General features: G+C 59.9%; 2 protein-coding genes across 6 annotated transcripts; one reads left to right on the forward strand and one right to left on the reverse strand.

Annotated features, from left to right (window-relative positions):
* Window positions 1-2450: 2450 nt before the first annotated feature.
* GRN (granulin precursor) lies at window positions 2451-9302 on the forward strand. Of its 4 annotated transcripts, none has more exons than XM_032617421.1 (13): window positions 2451-2682; window positions 5262-5406; window positions 5531-5656; window positions 5774-5858; window positions 6316-6428; window positions 6525-6660; window positions 6782-6876; window positions 7118-7241; window positions 7514-7611; window positions 7703-7948; window positions 8185-8397; window positions 8498-8728; window positions 8819-9302. In XM_032617421.1, the coding sequence occupies exons 2-13, from the start codon at window positions 5269-5271 to the stop codon at window positions 8954-8956; spliced, it is 1743 nt and encodes a 580-aa protein (XP_032473312.1). In that variant the 5' UTR covers window positions 2451-2682; window positions 5262-5268; the 3' UTR covers window positions 8957-9302. The 4 variants fall into 4 exon arrangements, with proteins under 4 accessions (XP_032473312.1, XP_032473311.1, XP_032473310.1 ...); XM_032617420.1 differs by having other exon boundaries at window positions 2603-2682; window positions 5251-5406; XM_032617419.1 differs by having other exon boundaries at window positions 2603-2682; window positions 5251-5406; window positions 5531-5858.
* A 106-nt stretch (window positions 9303-9408) lies between these two features.
* On the reverse strand, window positions 9409-19345 carry FAM171A2 (family with sequence similarity 171 member A2). Of its 2 annotated transcripts, XM_032615035.1 has the most exons (9): window positions 19083-19313; window positions 15535-15762; window positions 15214-15306; window positions 12733-12891; window positions 12474-12653; window positions 12257-12373; window positions 12009-12135; window positions 11707-11862; window positions 9705-11409 (listed from the first exon to the last, which is right to left on the reverse strand). In XM_032615035.1, exons 1-9 carry the CDS (start codon window positions 19198-19200, stop codon window positions 9924-9926), a joined length of 2664 nt encoding a protein of 887 aa, XP_032470926.1. In that variant the 5' UTR covers window positions 19201-19313; the 3' UTR covers window positions 9705-9923. The 2 variants fall into 2 exon arrangements, with proteins under 2 accessions (XP_032470928.1, XP_032470926.1); XM_032615037.1 differs by lacking the exon at window positions 11707-11862 and having other exon boundaries at window positions 9409-11409; window positions 19083-19345.
* Window positions 19346-20332: the final 987 nt, after the last annotated feature.

Consider the following 20332-nt stretch of genomic DNA (forward strand, 5'->3'; position numbering starts at 1 on the left):
AATTCTGGCTAAAGCAAATTGCCCTCCATAATGCAGGTGGGCCTCATCTAATCAGTTGAAGGCCTGAATTGAACAAAAAGACTGGCCTCTCCGGGCAAGAGGAAATTCTCTGGCAACTGTCTTTGGACTTTCATCTGCACCATCAGCTCTCCTAAATCTCCAGCCTGCTGGCTCACACTGCAGATTTTGGACTTACTAGCTTCCACAGTCATGTGAGCCAATCCTTTTTAATAAATCTTTTTCTATATACACATCACCAGGTTCTGTTTCTTTGGAGAACCCTGACTAATACGGATAAGAACAGGCATTTCACAGAAGAAATACATATGCAGAATAAACGTACACAAAAATGCTCAGCTTCCCTTGAGATCAAGGAAATGCAGATAAAACAACCATGAAATATCTTCCGTCATTCGAATGGCAAAAATTTTTTGAACTGGCATATCCAATGTTAGTGAGTATATGGGAAATAAGTTCCCCCAAATATTGAGCCTGGGAGTGTAAAATGGAAAAATGTTAAGGCAATTTGGTATTAATATTTCAACATACCTTTTACCCAGCAATGTTACTTTCAGGAATTTAACCCCCATATGTGCACTCAGAGACATGTTCAGAAATATTCGTTGCCTAATTATTTGTAACTGCAAAAACTGGAAACACATAAAAGTCCATTAAATGAGACTGGTAAAGGGAATTCCCTGGTGGTCCAGTGGTTAGGACTCTGAGCTTCCATTGCAGGGGGCACGGGTTTGATCGCTGGTAGGGAAACTAAGATCCCACAAGCTGCACAGCGTGGCCAAAAAAAAAAAAAAAAGAGACTGGTTAAGTAAACATGTAACACCTATAGTGTGGAATACTTGGCAACTGTCAAAAAGAAACTGATAAATAAATCAAGACAGCCCATATTCATGAATAGGAAGACAATATTGTTAAGAAGGTAATACACCCCAAATATTGATTCAGTGCATTCTCTATCAAACCGTCAGCTGTCTTTGCAGAAACTGATCCTAAAATTCACATAGAAATTCAGGGGACCTAGAATAGCCAAAACAATCCTGAAAAAGAAATTAGAGGACTCCCACTTCCCCTATTTCAAAATTTGCTAAAAAGCTATAGTAATTAAGACAGTGTGATACTGGCCTTAAGAATGGACACATATATCAGTGGAATAGAATTGAGAGTCCAGAGTCCAGTCCTCACATTTACAGTCAGTTGATTCTATCAAAATCTTCTCTACCCAGACTCCCACCACCCTTGAGTTTGGCTATTTGTCCCCAACCCCAGCCTCACCCCCAGCTCAAGCTCTTTGTTTAACCTGCAGTGCTCCCCAGCCACTCGGCACAACCAAACGCGGCCCTTCCTCCAAGACCCGGCACCAGGCTTCCTCTGGGCCTCTCATCTCTCCTGGTGCATCTCCCATCAACCATCTCTGCCAGGGAAAGACCACTTGGCACTGAGCAGTCTAGCTCCTGCTGCTGGTGAATCTGTTCCGTGTGGTATATTTTCTCTCCTCACCGGCATGTCAATTCCAGAAAGGTAGGGCCAACCGAAACTAGGAAGCCACTTGTGCTATGCACGCACAGCCAGCCCAGCCTGGTGCCACACACCCAGCAGCTCCTCAAGTCCACTCCATTGAACCTGGCACTCAATCCCTGCCCAAGGCTGCCTTTCCCATCTGGTTTCCTAATGCTCTTCTCATTACCCCCTATCTAGCCACTTCTCCAACCCCTCCCCACTTGACAGTTTAAATCCTCCCAGCCTCAGCTCAAAAAAGTGCCCCCACGGGGCTTCCCTGGTGGCGCAGTGGTTGAGAGTCCGCCTGCCGATGCAAGGGACACGGGTTCGTGCCCCCGTCTGGGAGGATCCCACATGCCGCAGAGCGGCTGGGCCCGTGAGCCATGGCCGCTGAGCTTGCGCGTCCGGAGCCTGTGCTCCGCAACGGGAGAGGCCACAACAGTGAGAGGCCCGCGTACCACAAAAAAAAAAAAAAAAAAAAAAAAAAAAAAGGGGCCCCCAAGGTTGAATTAAACCTCTTTTTCCCTGCCTAGAGCCAACCTACTACGTCTTCCCTACACACACCTAGAGCACCTGGCCCCCGATTCTCCAACCCCACCCCACCCCCTGCTGTGAGCCCCTTGAGGAAGGGGCTTGAGGGCTGTTTATCCTTGCCCTCACTACTCCTTCACTCCCCTTTGGGGCCCGGCTGCCCAGCATTAAATCTGAGTTGGTTGACTAGAACAGAAATAGGATGCACAAATGTTCCAAATCCAAGAGACATCCTGTAAATGCTCTTGTACGCACCCTCTAAGGGACAGCTCTTGGCTCTCAATGTCCCCTGACAGGAGCTGGCCCATCTCGGGATGGGGCTGCAGGAGGCAGCGAGGCGGGCACCAGCAGGCAGGCTTAGCCGGCGACGGCATCACATGATTGCCTAATCACATGATCCCTAGAAATGGGGGGTTGGGGAGAGAGAGGAAGGGAGGGAGGAGAGTGAATTGAGTAGGAAAAGCAGCACAGCCTCCCAGGTTGGCCCCGCCTTTACGTCGACGAGGAGCCAATGGGAGTGCGACAGCCCGGACACCTGGCCAATGGAAACAGAGGTGGGTGGGCCAACGCGCCGAGGGGGCCAAGTTGGTGAGCTGCCCGGTTGCTGCTCCCCAGGGATCGCCGACCCCGACGCAGGTAAGGAGGGTGGCTGCGTAGACCTCTCGCTTGCTCCTTCCCAGGGGCCCAGCCGGGAGGAGGTGGGGGCTTCAGGCTCCTCTGTAGTTTCATCAGGGAGACAATAAAAGACTCCCTTAGAGAAACTCCGATGCACTGGCAGGGGTTTTATGGGTGGTGGGAATAAGCAGTAACTACAGTGACCCCCATTAGAAGGGGCTTTCTCCCTCTCCAGCACCCCTGGGGCCTGCAGCCCCTTCCCCCAGAACAGAGACTACTCCGTTCTGGAGCCGACTCCGCCCCCGTCGGCAGGTGCTGGTGGTGGTGCTGGTGGGTAGTCCCCGCGGCGGCCGGGAGCCGGCGAGGCGCCCGCCCATGGTCCCCGGGCTCGGAGGGCTGGGAGCGGGGCTTGAGACGCTGGCCTCCTCGAAGACAGTAGGGACTTGGGAGTGGTGACTGAACCCCTGGGTTGTGTCTGCCTCTCTCTCACTTCCTCTCGCGGGGGTGGGGGTGGGACGAGCTAACTTCCGCCTCCCCCTGCCACTTTTTCCTGCTCTCTCGCTGCTGGGTTGGCTCACCTTTTGGGAATCTCTCTCTCCTGACACTCGGAGTTGGGGGCTGCCCCCTAGTGGAAGATGACGGAGCTGGGGCCTTGAAGAGGTTCCTGTCCCTCTCTGCGGTGGCAGTGTAGGGTGGGGAGGAGGAGAGAGGCCACCACTTGGAACCCTGCTGAGAGGACCTGGGTCCCCTCCTCCCCCATCCCTGGTCCTGAGTGTGTTTGGGCGCGTGCATGCACGTATATTCGGTAGAAGCATACACTCTACTCACAGGAAGGAGGATATATGTAAATGAATCACTAGGGCGCTGAGCAGTCTGAGATGTGTGCAGACAGGCACTCCTACAGCGGCCAGCTGTAGATGCCTTGCAGGGTGGGGGGCTGTGGGCATCGGTGTAGAGGGTGAAAGGGGCCGCAGTCCAGGACCAGTCTTCTTCAGCCTTACCTGGCCAGGAGGTGGCCTCCTGGGGATGGTCTTTGAGCTGGAGAGGGGGCACTGAGGAAAACCAGGTGAGGGAGAGAGGATGTGAGTGACTGGGTGTGTGCGATTCCCTGCCATACAAAGTGTGCAGTGTCCACACACAGACTAATGGGGAACTGAGGCCCAAAGACAGGGAGCAACTTTTGGGGCTCTCATAGTCAACGGTGGCAGTTCTAGGACTAGGACCCATGTGCAGTATCCAGGCAGCCCCGTACTCTGTGTTTCTGTCCTGGCCTGGTCCACCTGTCCAGGAAGCGCTTCTGTCCCTCTTCTCAGCTTGGACCCCAGGCCTCTGTCCTCCTGGGGTTTGGGGTCCCATTCCCAGGCACTACCCATGGTCCACTTGTGAAATGAACCCAGGTCCAGTGTAGTCTGGAGCCATCAAAGCCTGTCATCTCTATGTCTTGATATATGACAGGGGGGAGTTACTTCACATCTCTGAGCCTCAGTCTCCTCCTTTGAAAAGTAAAGGTAATAATTTCTACTTTGGACAGTTGTTGCAAAGAAGAAAGAAAATAATGTAGAGTGTTGTCACTGGCTCCTAAGAGGCTCAACGAACACGACTGTTTTGGCCCCTCTAGGCAGAGTAACATCTCCCGGGCCCACCCCATTGAGCTAGCAGGGCTGGCTGAGCTTGGGGGAAGTTGTTGAAGAAGTGAAAGCCTGCTCCCTTCCAGAGACCGAGGCTTACTTCCCTCTAATGATGCAGATCGGCAGCCCAGTGGGCACACGTGGTCTCCCCACATGCAGCTGGGTTTCGGCTCCAGGGCAGGGAGAGGTGGGGGGAAGGGAAGGGGGTATGTTTGGGGATTCTGAAAGGGCCTGGTGGTACTGGGGGGGCCCTTAGAACACAGGTGTCCCAAAGGTTGACTCAGCCTGTGTATCCCCTTCCTTGGGTGGGGAGGCGACAGTCAGTGGGCAGGTGGTGGCTGGCCTCTGGGGAAGGCAGCCCAGACTCCACCGGCACCCTACTTCCTTTTTCACAACTTTCTCAACCCCGTGGTTGCCAATGTCATCAAGTGTCCTCCCCTCCCCTTCCCCCGCCAACAGGCCTTAGCAGGGTGCAGGTGTGAGCACAGCATCGGGCATCTAGAGGGGCTGGCTCGGGAAGTGGAACCCTGGCTTTTCTTCAAGGAGAGACTCCCTCCTTGCACCCCATCCCTGTCCTCTCATGGCTACTGATGCCTTCCGCACCCCTCGGAGGTGGTCCATGTCCCCACAGATCAGACCCACAAAACCTCCTGACTCTCACATACCCACGTCTCTACACACTCAGCCACAGAGACTCAGGTGTTAGGCCGCATGTGGGGACACAGATTCACACCCGTGCTCATGCCAGCATTCATGCTCATGGGTGTACACGCGCCGGTGCACGTGTGACACACACACAGGACACACGTAGGAAACTGAATCTCAGGCCCCGCATCCTTCTTCCTGTCTGGACAGGGTGTGGCTGGGGAGGCTCAGCTAGGCCTGGGCCTGGGGCGGGGGGAGTGACTGGGCCCAGAATCGAGGGTGGCCTGGGCTTCAGCTGGTTGCCGAATGCCTCTAGGGATTTTGCAGGTGGACCATGTGGACTCTGGTGAGCTGGGTGGCCTTAGTGACAGGGCTGGTGGCTGGAACACAGTGCCCAGACGGTCAGCTCTGCCCTGTGGCCTGCTGCCTGGACCTGAGAGGAGCTACCTACAGCTGCTGCAATCCCGTTCCGGTGAGTGCCCTTCGGCCCAGGCAAGAGCTAGCAGCCTGGGATTTCCCAAAGGTTCATCTTGGATTGGCCAGAGGAGGGGGCCGGGCTCGGGTCCTTCGGTTTATCCCTTCCTCTCGCTTCCCAGGACAAGTGGCCCACGGCGCTGAGCCGGCATCTGGGCACACCGTGCCAGACCGACGCCCATTGCTCGCCTGGCTACTCCTGCGTCCTCACTGTCTCGGGGACCTCCAGCTGCTGCCCGTTCCCAGAGGTGAGGGTGCCATTAGGTCGATGGAGGGCTTGGGTCTGCGTTTACACTTTTCCTGCACCCTCTTCCCACCCTCAGGGAAATGGGCCTAGCCAACGAAGGCATCTCTGTGACCCACAGGCCGTGTCATGCGGGGATGGCCACCACTGCTGCCCCCAGGGCTTCCACTGCAGTGCTGACGGGCGGTCCTGCTTCCAAAGATCAGGTGAGCCAGGTGGGCAGCACATAGAGCCCGGAGCACCCAGGAGTGCAGCCAGCTGGGTGACCTTGATTCCTGCCCTCGTGTCCTCATTCACGTGACATCTATACTAAGCAGCCCCCCTGCTCTGGAGAGAGGGGCAGCACGGGGGCGAGGAGGGGTCAGGAGAGAATGTAAGACTCCAGACCCACGGCCAAGCATTGTGTGGGTGGGGAGAGGCCAAGCTGGCCTGGTTTAAGGCCTACCCAGTCAGTGGATGCCTCTGCCCTGTGCCATATTGCTGGGGCAAGGACTGGCTTGGGGGACAGTGGGTTAGGAAAGCCTGGGGGAGCCCTGAGCCCTAGTGCCAGCCCCCGAATCCTCCTGTAGCTGGGCCTGCAGGATCTGGTGCCAGCAGCTCCTTGAGCGGTGGGAGGAATGACCTTCACTGACTGGGTGGAATCCTGGGTCATCCCGTCCACAGATACCAAGCCCTTGGGTGCCGTCCAGTGCCCCGACAGACAGTTCGAATGCCCCAACTCCTCCACATGCTGCAGTATGCCTGATGGCTCGTGGGGATGCTGCCCCATGCCCCAGGTACAAGTTTGGGAAGATGGGGGGAGGGAGGAGGGCAGTGGGGGCAGAGGAAGGGCTGGAGGGAGCAAAGACATAGTCAGGGCCATCTCTTCTCAGGCTTCTTGCTGTGAAGACAAGGTGCACTGCTGCCCTCATGGCACCTCCTGTGACCTGGCTCGTGGCCTCTGCCTCACGGCCACAGGCACCCACCCCCTGGCAAAGAAGATCCCTGCCCAAAAGACTAAAAGGCCAGGTAAGGAGGTGGGAGAGTGTCGGGGTGTGAGCTGGGAGCGAGGAGAGGCCTCATCTAACTCCTAGCTGGGGAGACATTCCCCTCCACCCTGGCTGCCCCTCACCTTTCTCTCTCCTTCCAGTGGTCTTGTGCCCAGATGCACAGTCCCAGTGCCCTGATGGTTCTACCTGCTGCAAGCTGCCCAGTGGAAAGTATGGCTGCTGCCCGATGCCCAGTGTGAGTGAGGGGCTGTAGCCAGTTGGGCTGTGCGTCCACAGCCATCTGGCCTGGACACCTACCTACCAGGCAGGGACTCCAAGGGGTGGGGCTAGCTGGCTGGTGGCTGGCTGGGAGCCTGGCTGCTCAGGACTCATGCCACCCCCTAGTGGGGGATTGGGGCAGTGCCAGCTGTCGGCCTGGCTGCTCCCTGAGCTCTAGGGAGACTGGAAATCCCAAAGACCACTTCGCCCTCACCCAGGCCATCTGCTGCTCCGACCACCTGCACTGCTGCCCCCAGGACACTGTGTGTGACCTGATCCAGAGTAAGTGCCTCTCCAAGGAGAACGCTACGGACCTCCTCATCAAGCTGCCCGCACACACAGGTACCGGGGGAGGCGGCAGACGCCGCCATTCCACCTGCACCATGAGGAGTGAGCAGAAATGGGGCTGGGGACTGATGGCCGCACGGAGGGGCCAGGGCAGGGACAGCCCCCTTTCGTCCACATTGGGCCTCGCCTTAGGATCACTGCCGGGGTGGCCTGAGCGGTACCCTCCATCCTTCACATCCGGTTCTAGCTGTGGGACTGACAAAGGGAGGGCACCCCCGAGGGTTCCCAGCACCACTGCCGACCCATCCTCCTTGCCTGCCTCACAGTCCGGGAGGTGAAGTGTGACATGGAGGTGAGCTGCCCCGACGACTACACCTGCTGCCGCCTGCTGTCCGGGGCCTGGGGCTGCTGCCCTTTTGCCCAGGTACCGAGGAGCGGTGAGTGGCCTGGGCTGAGCAGAGGGTGGCAGCCAGCTAGGCCCCCCAGGCCCACCGTCCCCTCTCCCTCCACCCTAGGCTGTGTGCTGTGAGGACCACGTGCACTGCTGCCCGGCCGGGTTTAGGTGTGACACAGAGAAGGGTACCTGTGAACAGGGGGCCCGCCGGGTGCCCTGGATGAGGAAGGCCCCAGCCCACGTCAGCCTGCCGGACCCCCGAGCCGTGGAGAATGATGTCCCCTGTGATAACGTCACCAGCTGTCCCTCCTCCAATACCTGTTGTCGACTCACGTCTGGGGAGTGGGGCTGCTGTCCTGTCCCAGAGGTGCACGGAAAGGGGGAGAGTATTGGGGGGAGGGACGGTGTCTTGGCCTGAGCACATGGCCAGGCTCCTGTTGCCTCGCTCTCCTGCCCTCTGCCTGGCCCACGGGTGGCACCAGCTCAGTCAGTCATTCCCAGCTGGAGGAGCTGTGAGCAGGAGAGGCAGAGTGGAGGCAGCGGCGGCTCAGCGCTCCGTCCCGTAGTGGCTTCCTAGACCACCCTTTTCTGCCACCTCCCCAGGCTGTCTGCTGCCGCCAGGGCTACACGTGTTTGGCTGGGGGGCACTGTAAGAGAGGGAACAAGGTGGTGACCGGACTGGCCAAGTTGCCTGCCCGCCGGGCTTCCCTGTCCCACTCCAGAGACATGGGCTGTGACCAGCACACCAGCTGCCCGGTGGGGCAGACGTGCTGCCCGAGCCTGAGCGGGGCCTGGGCCTGCTGCCAGTTGCCACACGTGAGTGCCCACCTGCCTGCTTCCGGACAGGACAGGGGAGTCCAGTCCCAGGTGGGGGGACGTTAGGTGGTCGAGAGTGTAATGCCCCTTTGTCCCCCAGGCCGTGTGCTGTGAGGACCGCCAGCACTGCTGCCCGGCTGGGTACACCTGCAACGTGAAGGCCCGATCCTGCGAGAAGGAGGTGGACTCTTCCCGCCCTGCTGCCCACCTGGACCGCGGCCGGCACGTGGGTGTGGGGAACGTGGACTGTGGGGAGAGGCACTTCTGCCACGATAACCAAACCTGCTGCCGAGACAGCCGAGGGGGCTGGGCCTGCTGTCCCTACCGCCAGGTCAGTGCCACCCCCCGCCCTGGGGCCGGGTGTGGGCCTGGGCCGGGTCCTGCCACGCGCAACTCTTACCCCCCCACTCCCACCATCCAGGGCACGTGTTGTGCGGACAGGCGTCACTGCTGTCCCTCTGGCTTCCGCTGTGGGGCCAAGGGCACCAAGTGTTTGCTCCGGGAAGACCTCCGCTGGGACGCTCCTCAGAGGGACCCGGCCCCGAGGCAGCTGCTGTGAGGAGGGACTGAGGACTGAAGACACTCCGCGGCCTTTGGGACCCTGCTCAGAGGGTGCCCACTGCTCAGGCCTCCCCAGCACCTCTCCGCCGCCACAGTCTCCCAGACCCCCATTTCTGAGTACCCCTGTCACCCTGGGAGGCGGGGCCTCAGTCTAAGGCCCTCCCTATCCCAACGAGGGCTGTGGCAAAAGCCACGTTTCCAGCTGCCATCCCCTCCCCCCATTTCCGTGGACCCTGTGGCCAGGTGCTGTTCCCTATCCACAGGTGTGCGTGTGTGTGTGTGTGTGTGTGTGTGTGTGTGTGCGCGCGCGCGCGCGCTGCAGTAAAGTTTGTACACTTTCTTAACAGTGTCTGATTTGGCCACCCTGCCTGCCCTCCCCAGGGGGCCCTGGAGCCAGGGCCCCCATCCAGTGTCCACATTTCCCCCCCCTCACAGAAAGACACACAGAAGTTTATCTCACCAGTTTTATATTTGCTGTTGCCCACAGCGATCCCATCACATTATCCCCTAGTCCCCAGAGCCACCCCAGCCTCCAGCCCTGTGACATCGTAGCCCAGAGGTGGGCTAGTCCGCAAGCGGCACCCCCTCCCCTCCCAGGGGTCCACTAGAACGCCCCTCCCTTCCCAGCCCTCACACTAGCAGCTGAGGCCCAGGTGCCCCTCCTGCTTTCCCACAATAGAGCTTTCTATGTACAGCCACGTTTATACAGGCACTGCTTCCCCCCCCACCCAGCCCTCCTTCCCAGCACCTCCCGTCGGGGGTCTGGACCCCTCCCACCTCCCACTCGGAGGCAGACACGGGTCCCTCCCAAGACATTACCCAGCACATACCACCGGACAGCTCCGCAGGCCCCCGGGCATCTTTCCAGGCCGGGGCTGGGGGCTAAGGGCGAGGGGCCCCGCGGCCCCCCGGAGCACGCACCCTGGGGGCGGGCCCGGGCGGAGGAGGCGGCGCCAGGCCGGGTGCTACTTGACGTTGAACACCATGAGCGGCCGCTCCTCCCGCCGCTGCCACGGGCTCTTCTTGTCGCCCGCCTCGTCGCTCACTTCCGCCCCCAGCTCGTCCTCCGGGCTGGTGAGCGAGTCGCGCCGTAACTCGCTGGCGCTGCTGCGGGAACTGTCCCCGCGGCTGCGGCCCCGCCCCCGGGGTACCGTGGCCGCCCGGCCCTCGGGCGCCGCCACCTCGTCCAGCAGCGGTGTCAGCGAGTTGTCCTCCGGGGAGCAGAGGCCCGTGCGGCTCTCGCTGCTGCTCGGCTCCGTGTCCTCGCTGAGCGCCAGGCGCGGGGGCGCGGGCGGCGGCGGCGGCGGAGGCGGCGGTGGCGGCGGCGGGGCGGCAGCAGGAGTGCGCTCCCGCTCCTCCCGCAGGGGCCGCCGGCGCGGCGGCCGCGCCTCGTGCACGTCGACGCCCGAGTCCAGGCTGGCATCGGTGCTGCGGCCGCCGCCGCCCGCCTGCAGGTCGATGTAGGAGTGGCGCACTTGCGAGTTGGAGCGCCCGTCGAGGGACACGAACCAGGCGCGCGGGTGAGGCTTCACGCCCAGTTCGAGCAGCTTCTTCTCGGTCAGCGCCTGCAGCTCCCCGTTGAGCTGCGCCATGGTCGACTCGTTGAACAGCACCGGGATGGTGACCGAGCCGCTGACCGGTGCCGAGCGCCCACTCCCCCAGCCCTCGCTGCCGCCACCCCCGCCGCCCTCGCCCCCCGCGCCCGAGTGGCCCGGCATCAGCGGGCGCTGGGGGTCGGGCTGGGGAAAAGGGCGCGCCGGGCCGGGGGCCGCGCCCTCGGGCGGGGCCGGCTCATCGCTCGCCCCCGTTGCGCCCGCCTCGCCGCCGAGGCGCACGTAGTGCGCGGGGATCACCAGGGTGGGCATGACGTTGCGGTAGACGCTGTCCTTAAGGTGGTCGATGGAGCCACAGAAGATGAGCTGCCCCGCCTGGCTGAGCGACGGCGGCCGCGCCAGCTGGTCCACCGACTGAGACAGCAGGAAGTCGGGGGTCTTGCTCTCGGCCGCCCCCTTGTGGCCCAGGTAGTGCTCGAAGGGCGGTGGCGGCGAGGGCGGCTCCTGCAGGAAGGCCGCGGTCCCCGGGGGGCCCCGCCGGTACTCCTCCAGGCCTGGCTCCAGCCCGCCGGGACCCTCGACGGAGCGGGCGCCCTTGAGCCCGGCGCCCTCGCCCCCGCGGGCACCCGCAGGCTCGGCGGCTGGGCGGCCGGCGGAGCGCGGCTTGGCACGGAAGAAGTCGTCCCGGGAGGCGGCCAAGTCATGGGAGCTGGAGAAGGCTGAGTGGAGGGGGCCTGGAGGCGGAGCCTCGGGATCCCCCGACGGGGCTGGCTCCAGGGGTCCCCCACAGATGAGATGCAGCTGGGACATAGAGGTGGCCTGGTCTCGTCTGTTACCGTCAGAGGGCCCGGAGAGCTGCAGCTTGCGGTGCTGTTGCCTCGGCTTCAGGCAGCGCCTCCTGGAGACAGGGGGCAGAGCGGGACCGTCAGGAAAGGGTGGAGGCCAGAGCAGCTCCCTAAACCCGCAGTTGGAAGATGGGGGATGGATATAGTTGGAGGGGTGGGGACAGTGCCTGGGACTCAAGAGAGAGGTTGGGGAGCCCAGATGGGTTCTGGGAGAGGTGTGCGGAAAGAGCTTGAGAGTCTGGGGGGGGAGCAGCCAGCAGCTGTGCCCATTTGGGCCTCCCTCGGCATAAGCTGCACTCCTTGGGACATAGCAGGTGCAGTGAGAGCCGGGGAGAAGCACCTAAGCTTACCCAGGGGCATGTGTGGCCTGAGGACCCCTGAAAGTGAGGGCTGGGCGGTAGAAGCAGCTGCAGAGTGTCCCTGGAGGGGCCTGGCCTGCAGCTCCTGCTTCCTCTCCCCCGTCTTTCGGTCTTTGCATGTGCATATGCAGTGCTTTCCTGTCGGGCCTTGAGGATCGAAGTTGTGTTTTATGCATCTCTGGGGCCTCGAGCACCCAGCACAAGACCAGGCGTGGAGCTGGCCTCAGTCAGTGCCTGGGATGAGAGGAGGCTGGGGGATTGGGAAGCAGTCGGAGGGGATGCGGGGCACTCACCGGCAGTAGTAGATGAGCAGACACAGCAGAATGAGCACCAGCAGGGCCAGGGCCGCCAGGATGGTGAGCAGGAAGATGGTGTGGTAGGTGCCGACGTCCTGGAGGCCCGACGTGATGGTGACCAGCCCTGTGCGGGGCAAGAGCTTAATATTCCCAGGTGTGGATGTCCCTCCTGCCGTTCAGAAGGAGGCCACTCTCCCAGCCTCCCTTTCTACCACCCACCACCCCTGCTGTCCCCCCACTCTCACCAGCCGTGGGGGAGGCCATGGCAGCCGCCCAGTACCCCAGCTGAGGGGAGATGAAGGTCCAGTAGAGCTGCCGGCCTTCCTTCCGGATCACACCAGTGCCATTGCGTACCCACAGCCCTGGGAGAGGCAAGGGTTTCATCAAACTCAGTGTCCCCCCAACTTAAGTCCTACTTTCTTTCCCCAAACTCTAGCACCTGCACCTCCTTGAGGCACTCACCACTCTTGGGGTCGAACCTCCAGGCTGGAATGCTGGTGCCCACGGTGAGGGCACGAGGCCCCGAGGGCACAGGCAGGGACAGGTGAATGGGGCCTGAGAGCGGCACCTCTGTCCCATTACCTGCCAGCAGGTGCACGCTCACAGCAGCCACGGGCATCAGCTCCAGCCAGGAGCCATTGCCTGCAGGAAGGGGACACAAGGGATGAGGGCTAAATCCTGGTGGGGGGAACATCCCTTCCATGGCTGGCACCCAGCATACCTGAGCTGGAGGCCTCCGTGCCCAGGAAGGCAGGGAAAGCCCACATTTCATGCTGGGTGCTGGCAGGCGTGAGCGAGGCCCAGAGCTGGCTGTAGGTAGAGCTGACAGGTAGGCGGGCAGCCCGGCGCTGGAACTGCACCCAGGGCTGGGAGCGGGCACCTGGATGGAAAGAGGGGCTGCAGTGGCCTGGCCAGGGACAAGGGTCCCCAGGGACCAGAGCAGAAAGCAATTATCTAAAGAGAAGGGGAGCCAATGGGTTAGGCCACTTGGGAAGGCCACGAAGGGTGGTGACTTGGGGAGAGAACTGGGCAGGCTTAGAATGATAACCTAGAAGGGACATGGACCTGTAATCTTCTGGTCCTGGCTGTGTGACCCCCGAGCAAGTTACTTGCTCTCTCGGAAACACTCTTTCCATGTTAATTTATAAAATGACGAGGTTCAGGTCCTCAAACAACTATTATCGCCTCCTGCGTGGCAGGCACCGTGTTAGGTGCTGAGGATACAAAGAGGAATAAGATGCAACTTACAATTCCCTGCCTTCAAGTTCACAGTCCGGTGCGTCACTGTTCATTACGGTACCCGTTAGAGCTTCCTGCTACGGATGGAAGTGTTCTGTGTCCTGCTGCCTGTAACAGTACCCACTAGACACGCAGGGCTGTTGAGCACTTGACACGTAGCTAGTGCGACTGGGGAACTGCATTTATTTTTAATTCTAAAAAGTTTAATGAACTTTTAATTTATTCAAATGTAAACAGCCACATGTGGCTACTGCATTTGACAACTTAGGGTGTGTGTGTGTGTGTGTGTGTCTGTCTGTCTGTCTGTCTGGCTTGGAGCAGAGCGGATGTATAAACAGTATTCCAGTATAATATGGTAATAGCTAACATTTATTAAGCTTTAAGATATGCTGGCACTGTTCTAAGCAGGTTACTTATATTAACCCCTGAAATTAGCACAACAGTCCCTGAGGTAGGTGCCTTTATTATCAGCCCCATTTTATAGATGCAGAAATGGAGGCGGGAGAAGTTCAGTAACCTGCCCAAGGTCACTGGAGCCTGATTGAAGCCCAGGCAGTCTGGTGCCAGGGCCCCTCCTCTCACCCACCGTTCCATCCTGCCTCGGTGGTAAAATAGCGTGGTGCAAGGGGAGCTTGGCCTGCCCAGCTTGGGAATGCCCTGTGGAGCCCTGCAGTGTGAGTAAGAGTCAGCCGGGAAAGAAAGTGGAAAGGGACTTCCAGGAGAAAGGCCCAGGGGCACGAGGCGGCTTGCTGGTCGGGGCACTGCAGGTGACTGCGCCAGGCCCTGGAGGGCGCTGCCAGCTTTGTGAAAGAGTCTAGGCTTTCTGCCAAAAGCAGTGGGAGCCGTGGGAGGGTTTAAGCTCGGGTTCGTTTGGCATTTTAGAAACCTCCAAAGACATCTTAGAAGCCTCTGGTTCAGGATCAGAGAGAGGAAGAGCAGCAAACCAGAAAAGTAATTGGGGACAAGGGCTCAAGATAAGAATATAAATTGGGGAGGGGAGGCTCTCCCTCCAGAACCCACAGTGGCTCCCTAGTACTAGCCAGATGGAATTTACCCTCTGCCTGGCTTCGTCAACCAGTCTGCACCACGTCCCCATCCTGCATAGCCAGACCAGAGCATCCCCTGCACCCTCACGGTCCCCTTCTGCCCCTGCATCTTGATTCCTCTCCAGCAAAGGTGCCTTTGCTCCCCCTTCAACTCCCGAGCCCCCGCGTCCCACAGCTCCCTTCGCCAAATCCCCTCACCCTGCTATTCTCCCACGTGAGGGTCCTCTCAGTATTGAAAGCAGCTGCCCTCCGCTCCCCTGCGCTGCCTGATCTGTAATTATCTCAGCGTTTGCAATGCTCTGTCTGTCTTCCTAGTCATTGGGGAACTCCACCAGGTGGGGGGCCGCTCTGCTCTTCCTTACCATTATTCCCCAGCACCGGAGACAATGCCTGGCACAGCACAGGTGCTGCAGGAAGTATTGGTTGGGTGAGACCAAAAGCCTGGTGGGTGGACAAGGGCCACTGTGGGATTGCTCCAGTCCTTGCACTTGATAGGTGTTCTATGCCTGTGGAATGACCCTGGCTTCTGACATAGCCAGGCACCCAGTAGGTGCACAAGAAATACGTGTGGATCCACTGAAGATAAGGCGGCAGGAAATGGGAATTCTAATGGTAGGAGTAGAGGGAGAATAGAAACCACGAGAAGCCCCAGTAACAATCAACATTTATTGACCACCTTCTATGAAGTTTTTCACATGCTTGATGATATTTAATCCTCACCTAAATTTGACGATGTAGATACTATCAATTGTTCACATCTTACAGACGAACAAACTAAGGCTCAGAGAGGTTAAGTGATTTGCCCAAGGGTACCCAGCTAACATGTGGCAGGCGAAGTTCTCTATACCCAGTCAGGGAGAGGGAAGAGGAGCTGGTGTGGGCGGAGGGGTGGGGGAGTGGAGAGCGGGGAGTCTTACCAGGAGAGCCCAAGAGGATGTGCACCAGGTCCTCATAGAGGATGAGGGTGGCCGGCCGCTCGGGCAGCAGGTAGAGGCTGACTGACGCGTACACTGCAGGAGGGATGGTCTGTCAGCTCCAGAGAAAGCCCCCCCCTCCCCTAGGCTGGCACTCCCACCATCTGAATCCCAGTGGCTTCATCCTCCCTCAGCCCCCTGTGCATACCCCAGCCCAGGCAGCAGCTGCTGGAAAGCCTGCCCTCTCCGCCCCCAAGGACTATTTTGGGAAGGGGCTGATGAGGTCAGCTGCTCCCCACCCCCTCCAGCTGCCCCTGCACTCACGGGGCAGCTTGTCAACACGCCAGGGCACAGAGTTGGTGAGGAAGCCAGGGCGGGCAGCAGTGACCAGCACCCAGGTGCCCAAGCGGTAGCTGAGGGGCACTGTGGCCACGCCCTCTGAATCCGTGGTGCTGGCGGCCAGCAGCATCCGGTTCCCAAATACATCCACTGAGGCCCGGGCCAAGGGCACAAGCTCCCCGCTCACGTACACCTGCACCTTGATCAGAATCTCTGTGGGCAAGATGGGGTGAGGGGAGTGAGGAGGAAGGAGGAGGCATGAGAGAACTGGGCGGAGCCTCGAGATCAGAGGAGGGGGCTGTGGGTTGGGCGTGGCCTTGGGGCCCAGGCTAGACAAGGTATTATAAGAGCCAGCATTTAAAGAGCCCTCATTTAAACCTCACATCAGCCTGTGAGGTAGGTGGTACTATTAGCATATTTCATCAAGTCTGACACATGCACATTTTGACATTTTAACACTTCTGGACTCAGGCTACACCTATGATCGATATGTCATAATCATAATTGGCAGCATTTTTTTCCCTCTTTTACTGGCACATGAAATAAATAATGGTGTAACTTACAGTCAGTGATGTATTAGACTCGATGTCTTAGCCCATACGGAAACTGAGGCTCAAAGAGTTTAGATACTTGTACTACAGTAAAGTGGGAGATCTGGGATCCAAACCAGGGAGTCTGTCTCTAGACCCAAATTCTTAACCACTGGACCCTGTGGGGCTGGTGTCAGGGAGAGGAGAGGGAAGCAGGGCTGAGAAAGGCTGAATAACCGGAGAACCAGGGATCTGCAAGTGGAGAGGAGAGCGGTCAAGTTTCAGCCATTTGGAAGGGAGGAAGGGGGGTTGGGTCAGAGTTTGGGTTCTCAAGAAAAAACTGAGAAGGGGACACCAGCAGGTTGGCCATTCCCATCATTCATCCTCTGCCCAGAATCCTTTGCACACACCTGTTTCCCTTCGGATTTAGGGACTCACACAACCCCTAAGGCCAAACAAGTACCTCCTGACCCCTCCCCCTCACATGGACTGCCAGCCCCCTCCCAGCTGGTCAGCTACAGTCAGTCACCATGGCAACGCCCTCATTCCTCCCAGGAGATGGGCAGAGAGCTGGGGCCCTGGCAAGGGGAAGGAGATCTGGGGGGGCCGACCCAGGCCCAAGGGTAACCAGTGTGGAGGAGGCTGGGAAGGGAAGTCCAAGTCTTTCTTTCCAGCCACCCCTACCCCTGGCCTCAAGATGGTCTGGCCAGGTTGGCCTGCAGGTGTCCCGAGCTCAGATGGGATGACAGGGTAGGGACCAGCCTTGAGTTGTTCTCATGGATTCTGCAGGCAGCCTCTCTGATCCACAGCACCATCTACCTCTTCTCACTCAGCACAGCCCCTCCTCAAGAATGTGACTCACCCCTACCTTGCTGCCAATAATGGGAGTGGGTGTCGTGCCTGGAAAGGTACAGAGGCCTCAGTGTGGGGCCCAGGAGGGAGGTGGGGAGTGGGCTGGGTGCTAGACACAAACCTAGGAGAGGCCAGGTACAGGAGGAAGACCCCGGAGCCGAGGGCAGCAGGGCATGTGGAGGTCACGGGGCCTCACGGGTGGAGCCTGACATTCAACAGCGACAGGTGTCTTGTCTCAGGCTTTCAACCAACCCCAGGGCCAGCACCACGCCTGCCCTTGGCATCCCATCCAGCTGTTCGCCTGAGCCCACCTCCCTGTCGCTTCCCAGGCCAGAGCCCAACTCGGCGGGTGGCTGCACACACTCGAACCTTTCCTGCTTTCTGGTTCTCCGGGGAACCGGTAGCCTCCCCGCACCACCACCCCCTCTCCCGGCCACCCAGCAGGAATTTTGAGAAGCTAGAGGGGCCTGCCAACTCCCCACTCCTACCCCAGGCTAGGAGCAGCTGTATAGAGCAGCTGGGAAGACGGGACCCAGGAGTCTGGAATATGGTCATTTGAAGGAATGCCTTGGGTTCAAGGGCCAGAGCATTAGCAAAGGGGAGGGGGCTTAGGGAATAACACAGGGGTGGGCAGGTAAGGCCTGAGGAGGCATCAGTGCCAAGCTGGGGAGGGGGTGGGCAGGTGCCCTTCCCCCTTTCCCTCAACTTGGGCCCCCAGCTAGCGGCCTGGGAGAACCCCCTCTCCTGGCTCTATTCCAGCCAATTCCCTGGGCCACCTCCCCTGAGGTGCAGGTCTTGAGGGAGAGGTTTCCTGAAAAAACAGGGCCTCTTCCTACCCATCAAAGCCTCCTCTCCTGCAGGGAGCAGGGAAGACTGAAGCCGAGGAGATCCTTCCCCATTCCTCAAAGCCTGACATTCCATACAGGATCCGCCTGTCCAGGCTTCAGCCCTGCCTCATTCCAGGAGGAAATCCGACCCCCTCCCTTCATCCGGACCCCACTTCCCTCATCCAACCTCCCCCCCCTCCCCCGGCTTTTCCTGTCAGCTCCTTGGTGGAAAGGCGAAGAGTGGAGAGCAGGGATGGGGCTAAGAGGCAGGAGTGGGGAGAACAGTGGCTGGGGTGCGTGGCCAGGGGCTGGGAGGCAGGCGCGGGCTGGAGTGGGTGGAGGCCCCTGAGAACCCAGGCGTCGGCAGGGAGTCACGGTCCGGCTCTCCCACCTCTCCCGCTACAGGAGCCCGCCCTGCTCCCACCTCACACACCCACCTGGGCCCGTGAGGCGCTGGGAGGGTCTCCTCCACTGCGATGCAGAGGTGAGATGAGGAGGGGGTGACCTGGGGGGGGGCTGCGGACAGGAGTGGCTGGAGGCCTGCTGGACGGGGACCCAGGCACCTGCCCTCCCAGCCGGCACTGTCCACGGCCAGTTAGCCAGCTCAGCATGGCTCCGCCACCACAGCCCTGCCATGCGCCTTGAGCTGGGAATCACAACGTACCTCTTTTTCCAGACAGCCCCCCAACTGCAGCCCCTCCTCCATCATGGGCCCATCAGCGTTTCTTTGGTGCACCCCAAATTCTGAACCTGGGAGGCCGTCTGGGGGCTGTCAGACTTCGGGACGAAGAACCCCATTCGAGCAGCCGATCCGCCCACCGCCTCACCCACTCCCCCTCTCCCCTCCCCCCTTCAAACCCAGCTCTAGGCGCCCAGCCCCCGTCCGGGCCCAGGGTGGCAGCCGCTGCTTGGGCTCCCACCCAGCCGGGTCGGGAGCGAGGAACCCGCTGGGGGCTGCAGAGCGGGCGGCCGCCCCAGCCCGCCCCTGGGCGGGTGTCTTCGATAGACAATGGCTCAGGCAGCAGCGCCTCGCGGACCAGGAGGGAGAAAAACAAGGCGGGAGGGGGCGACGGCGCGGAGCCTGGGGACCCCCGCCCTCCCCATTGTGTCTCCCCGAGACCCCCGCCCGGCGGTCTCCCTCTCCCTCCCTCCTCTCCCCCGTAAGCGAGGACCCCAGGTCGCCTAGCTCCCCCCACCCAAATCCAGGGAATAGAACACCCCCCAATTCACGAGCGCCGCGAATAGGGGGCTGGCGGGCGGGGGCCCGATCGCGGGGGTGGGGGGCTCAGGCCCGCGATCACTGCCCCTCCCGGCCGACACTCACCCTGCGGGCTGGGGGACTCCGGCGGCGACTTGCCGGGAGCCCGGGAGGCGCCGCCGAGCAGCAGCCCCAGCAGCGGCAGCAGCCGCGCGAGGACGCTGGGGCCACTCGGCGGCGGCATCGCGGGGCTCGGCCCGGCCCTAACGGCCCATGGCTCCCGCCCGGCCCCGCTCGGCCGGCCCCGCTCAGCCCCAGTTCTGCGCCGCGCCGCGCGGCTCGGGCTCCCGCTCGCGTTCCAGCTCTTGCTGCGGCGGCCGCTCAGTGCGATTGTCTCCGCCAGGAGCCGCCGCCAGCGCCCCCTGCAGGCGGCGCTCCACCACGCGGGACTCCGGGCACCGCCCCCTCGCTGTCCACAGCCCACCCCGAAGCCCCCGCCGCGTGCCCAGAACCCCAGCTGCTAGGGAGTGTAGCGAATAGGGTCCAATCACAGGGGTTCTCAGAGTTCCTGAGCCCCGGAAATCTGTTGCAGAATTTTGAGAGGGAGAATGACTGTTGCTTACAACACAAAGGGTTGGTCGTAAGTGTCTCCTTAAACTGTAAGAACTACCCAGTTCTCTCCGCACAAACACCTGCTCAATGTTGGGGAGGTAGGGCGCAGCCCCCTTGGGAATCACCCAGTCTGGGTTCTCGTCTAGCTTCTGCCTCTTCTTGAGCCGTAAGCTAGTTACTTAATCTTCTGCTCCACAGCCTTCCTTTAAAATGAGAGTTGTAATAATCTCTACCTCGTGGGGTTATTGTACCAATTAAAAGAGATAATGACGTAAAGGGTCTAGCATGTGCTTGACTGGAGCAGGGGCACAATAAATGGTGCTACTGTTGGCCCAGCGTGAGGTGGGGGCTCACCACCGCCCAGGTAGTAGCAGATCCATCGCTGGGCAAACATAATGCTTGGAACCCCACGTTTGAATCCCACACTGGAAGCTTGCCCGGGCCCCAGCCAAGCGCTCTTTCTTCCCAGTTTCTGGTTGTCCTCATCATTCAACTTCTGGGTGGTCAAACCCTCATCTAATCTGGTTATCCCTCTCCCGGTTCTCTCTGGCTTGTCACCTCTTTCTCACAATATGGTGCCCTGTATAGGACTGGATGCTTAGGGCAAGGAACTCCGTCCCCCAGAGGTCAGGCTTTTCTCCTGGTTAGGTCCTGGTTGGGTCTCCTGACATAAGGACACATTGTTGTGAGCTTGTGAACAAAACCACCTTTCTTTCTTTCATTCTTTCTTTCTTTCTTTCTTTTTTCTTTCTTTCTTTCTTTCC

This window comes from Phocoena sinus, chromosome 20, assembly GCF_008692025.1.
Source record: "Phocoena sinus isolate mPhoSin1 chromosome 20, mPhoSin1.pri, whole genome shotgun sequence".
In the NCBI taxonomy this organism is placed as follows: Eukaryota; Metazoa; Chordata; class Mammalia; order Artiodactyla; family Phocoenidae; genus Phocoena; species Phocoena sinus.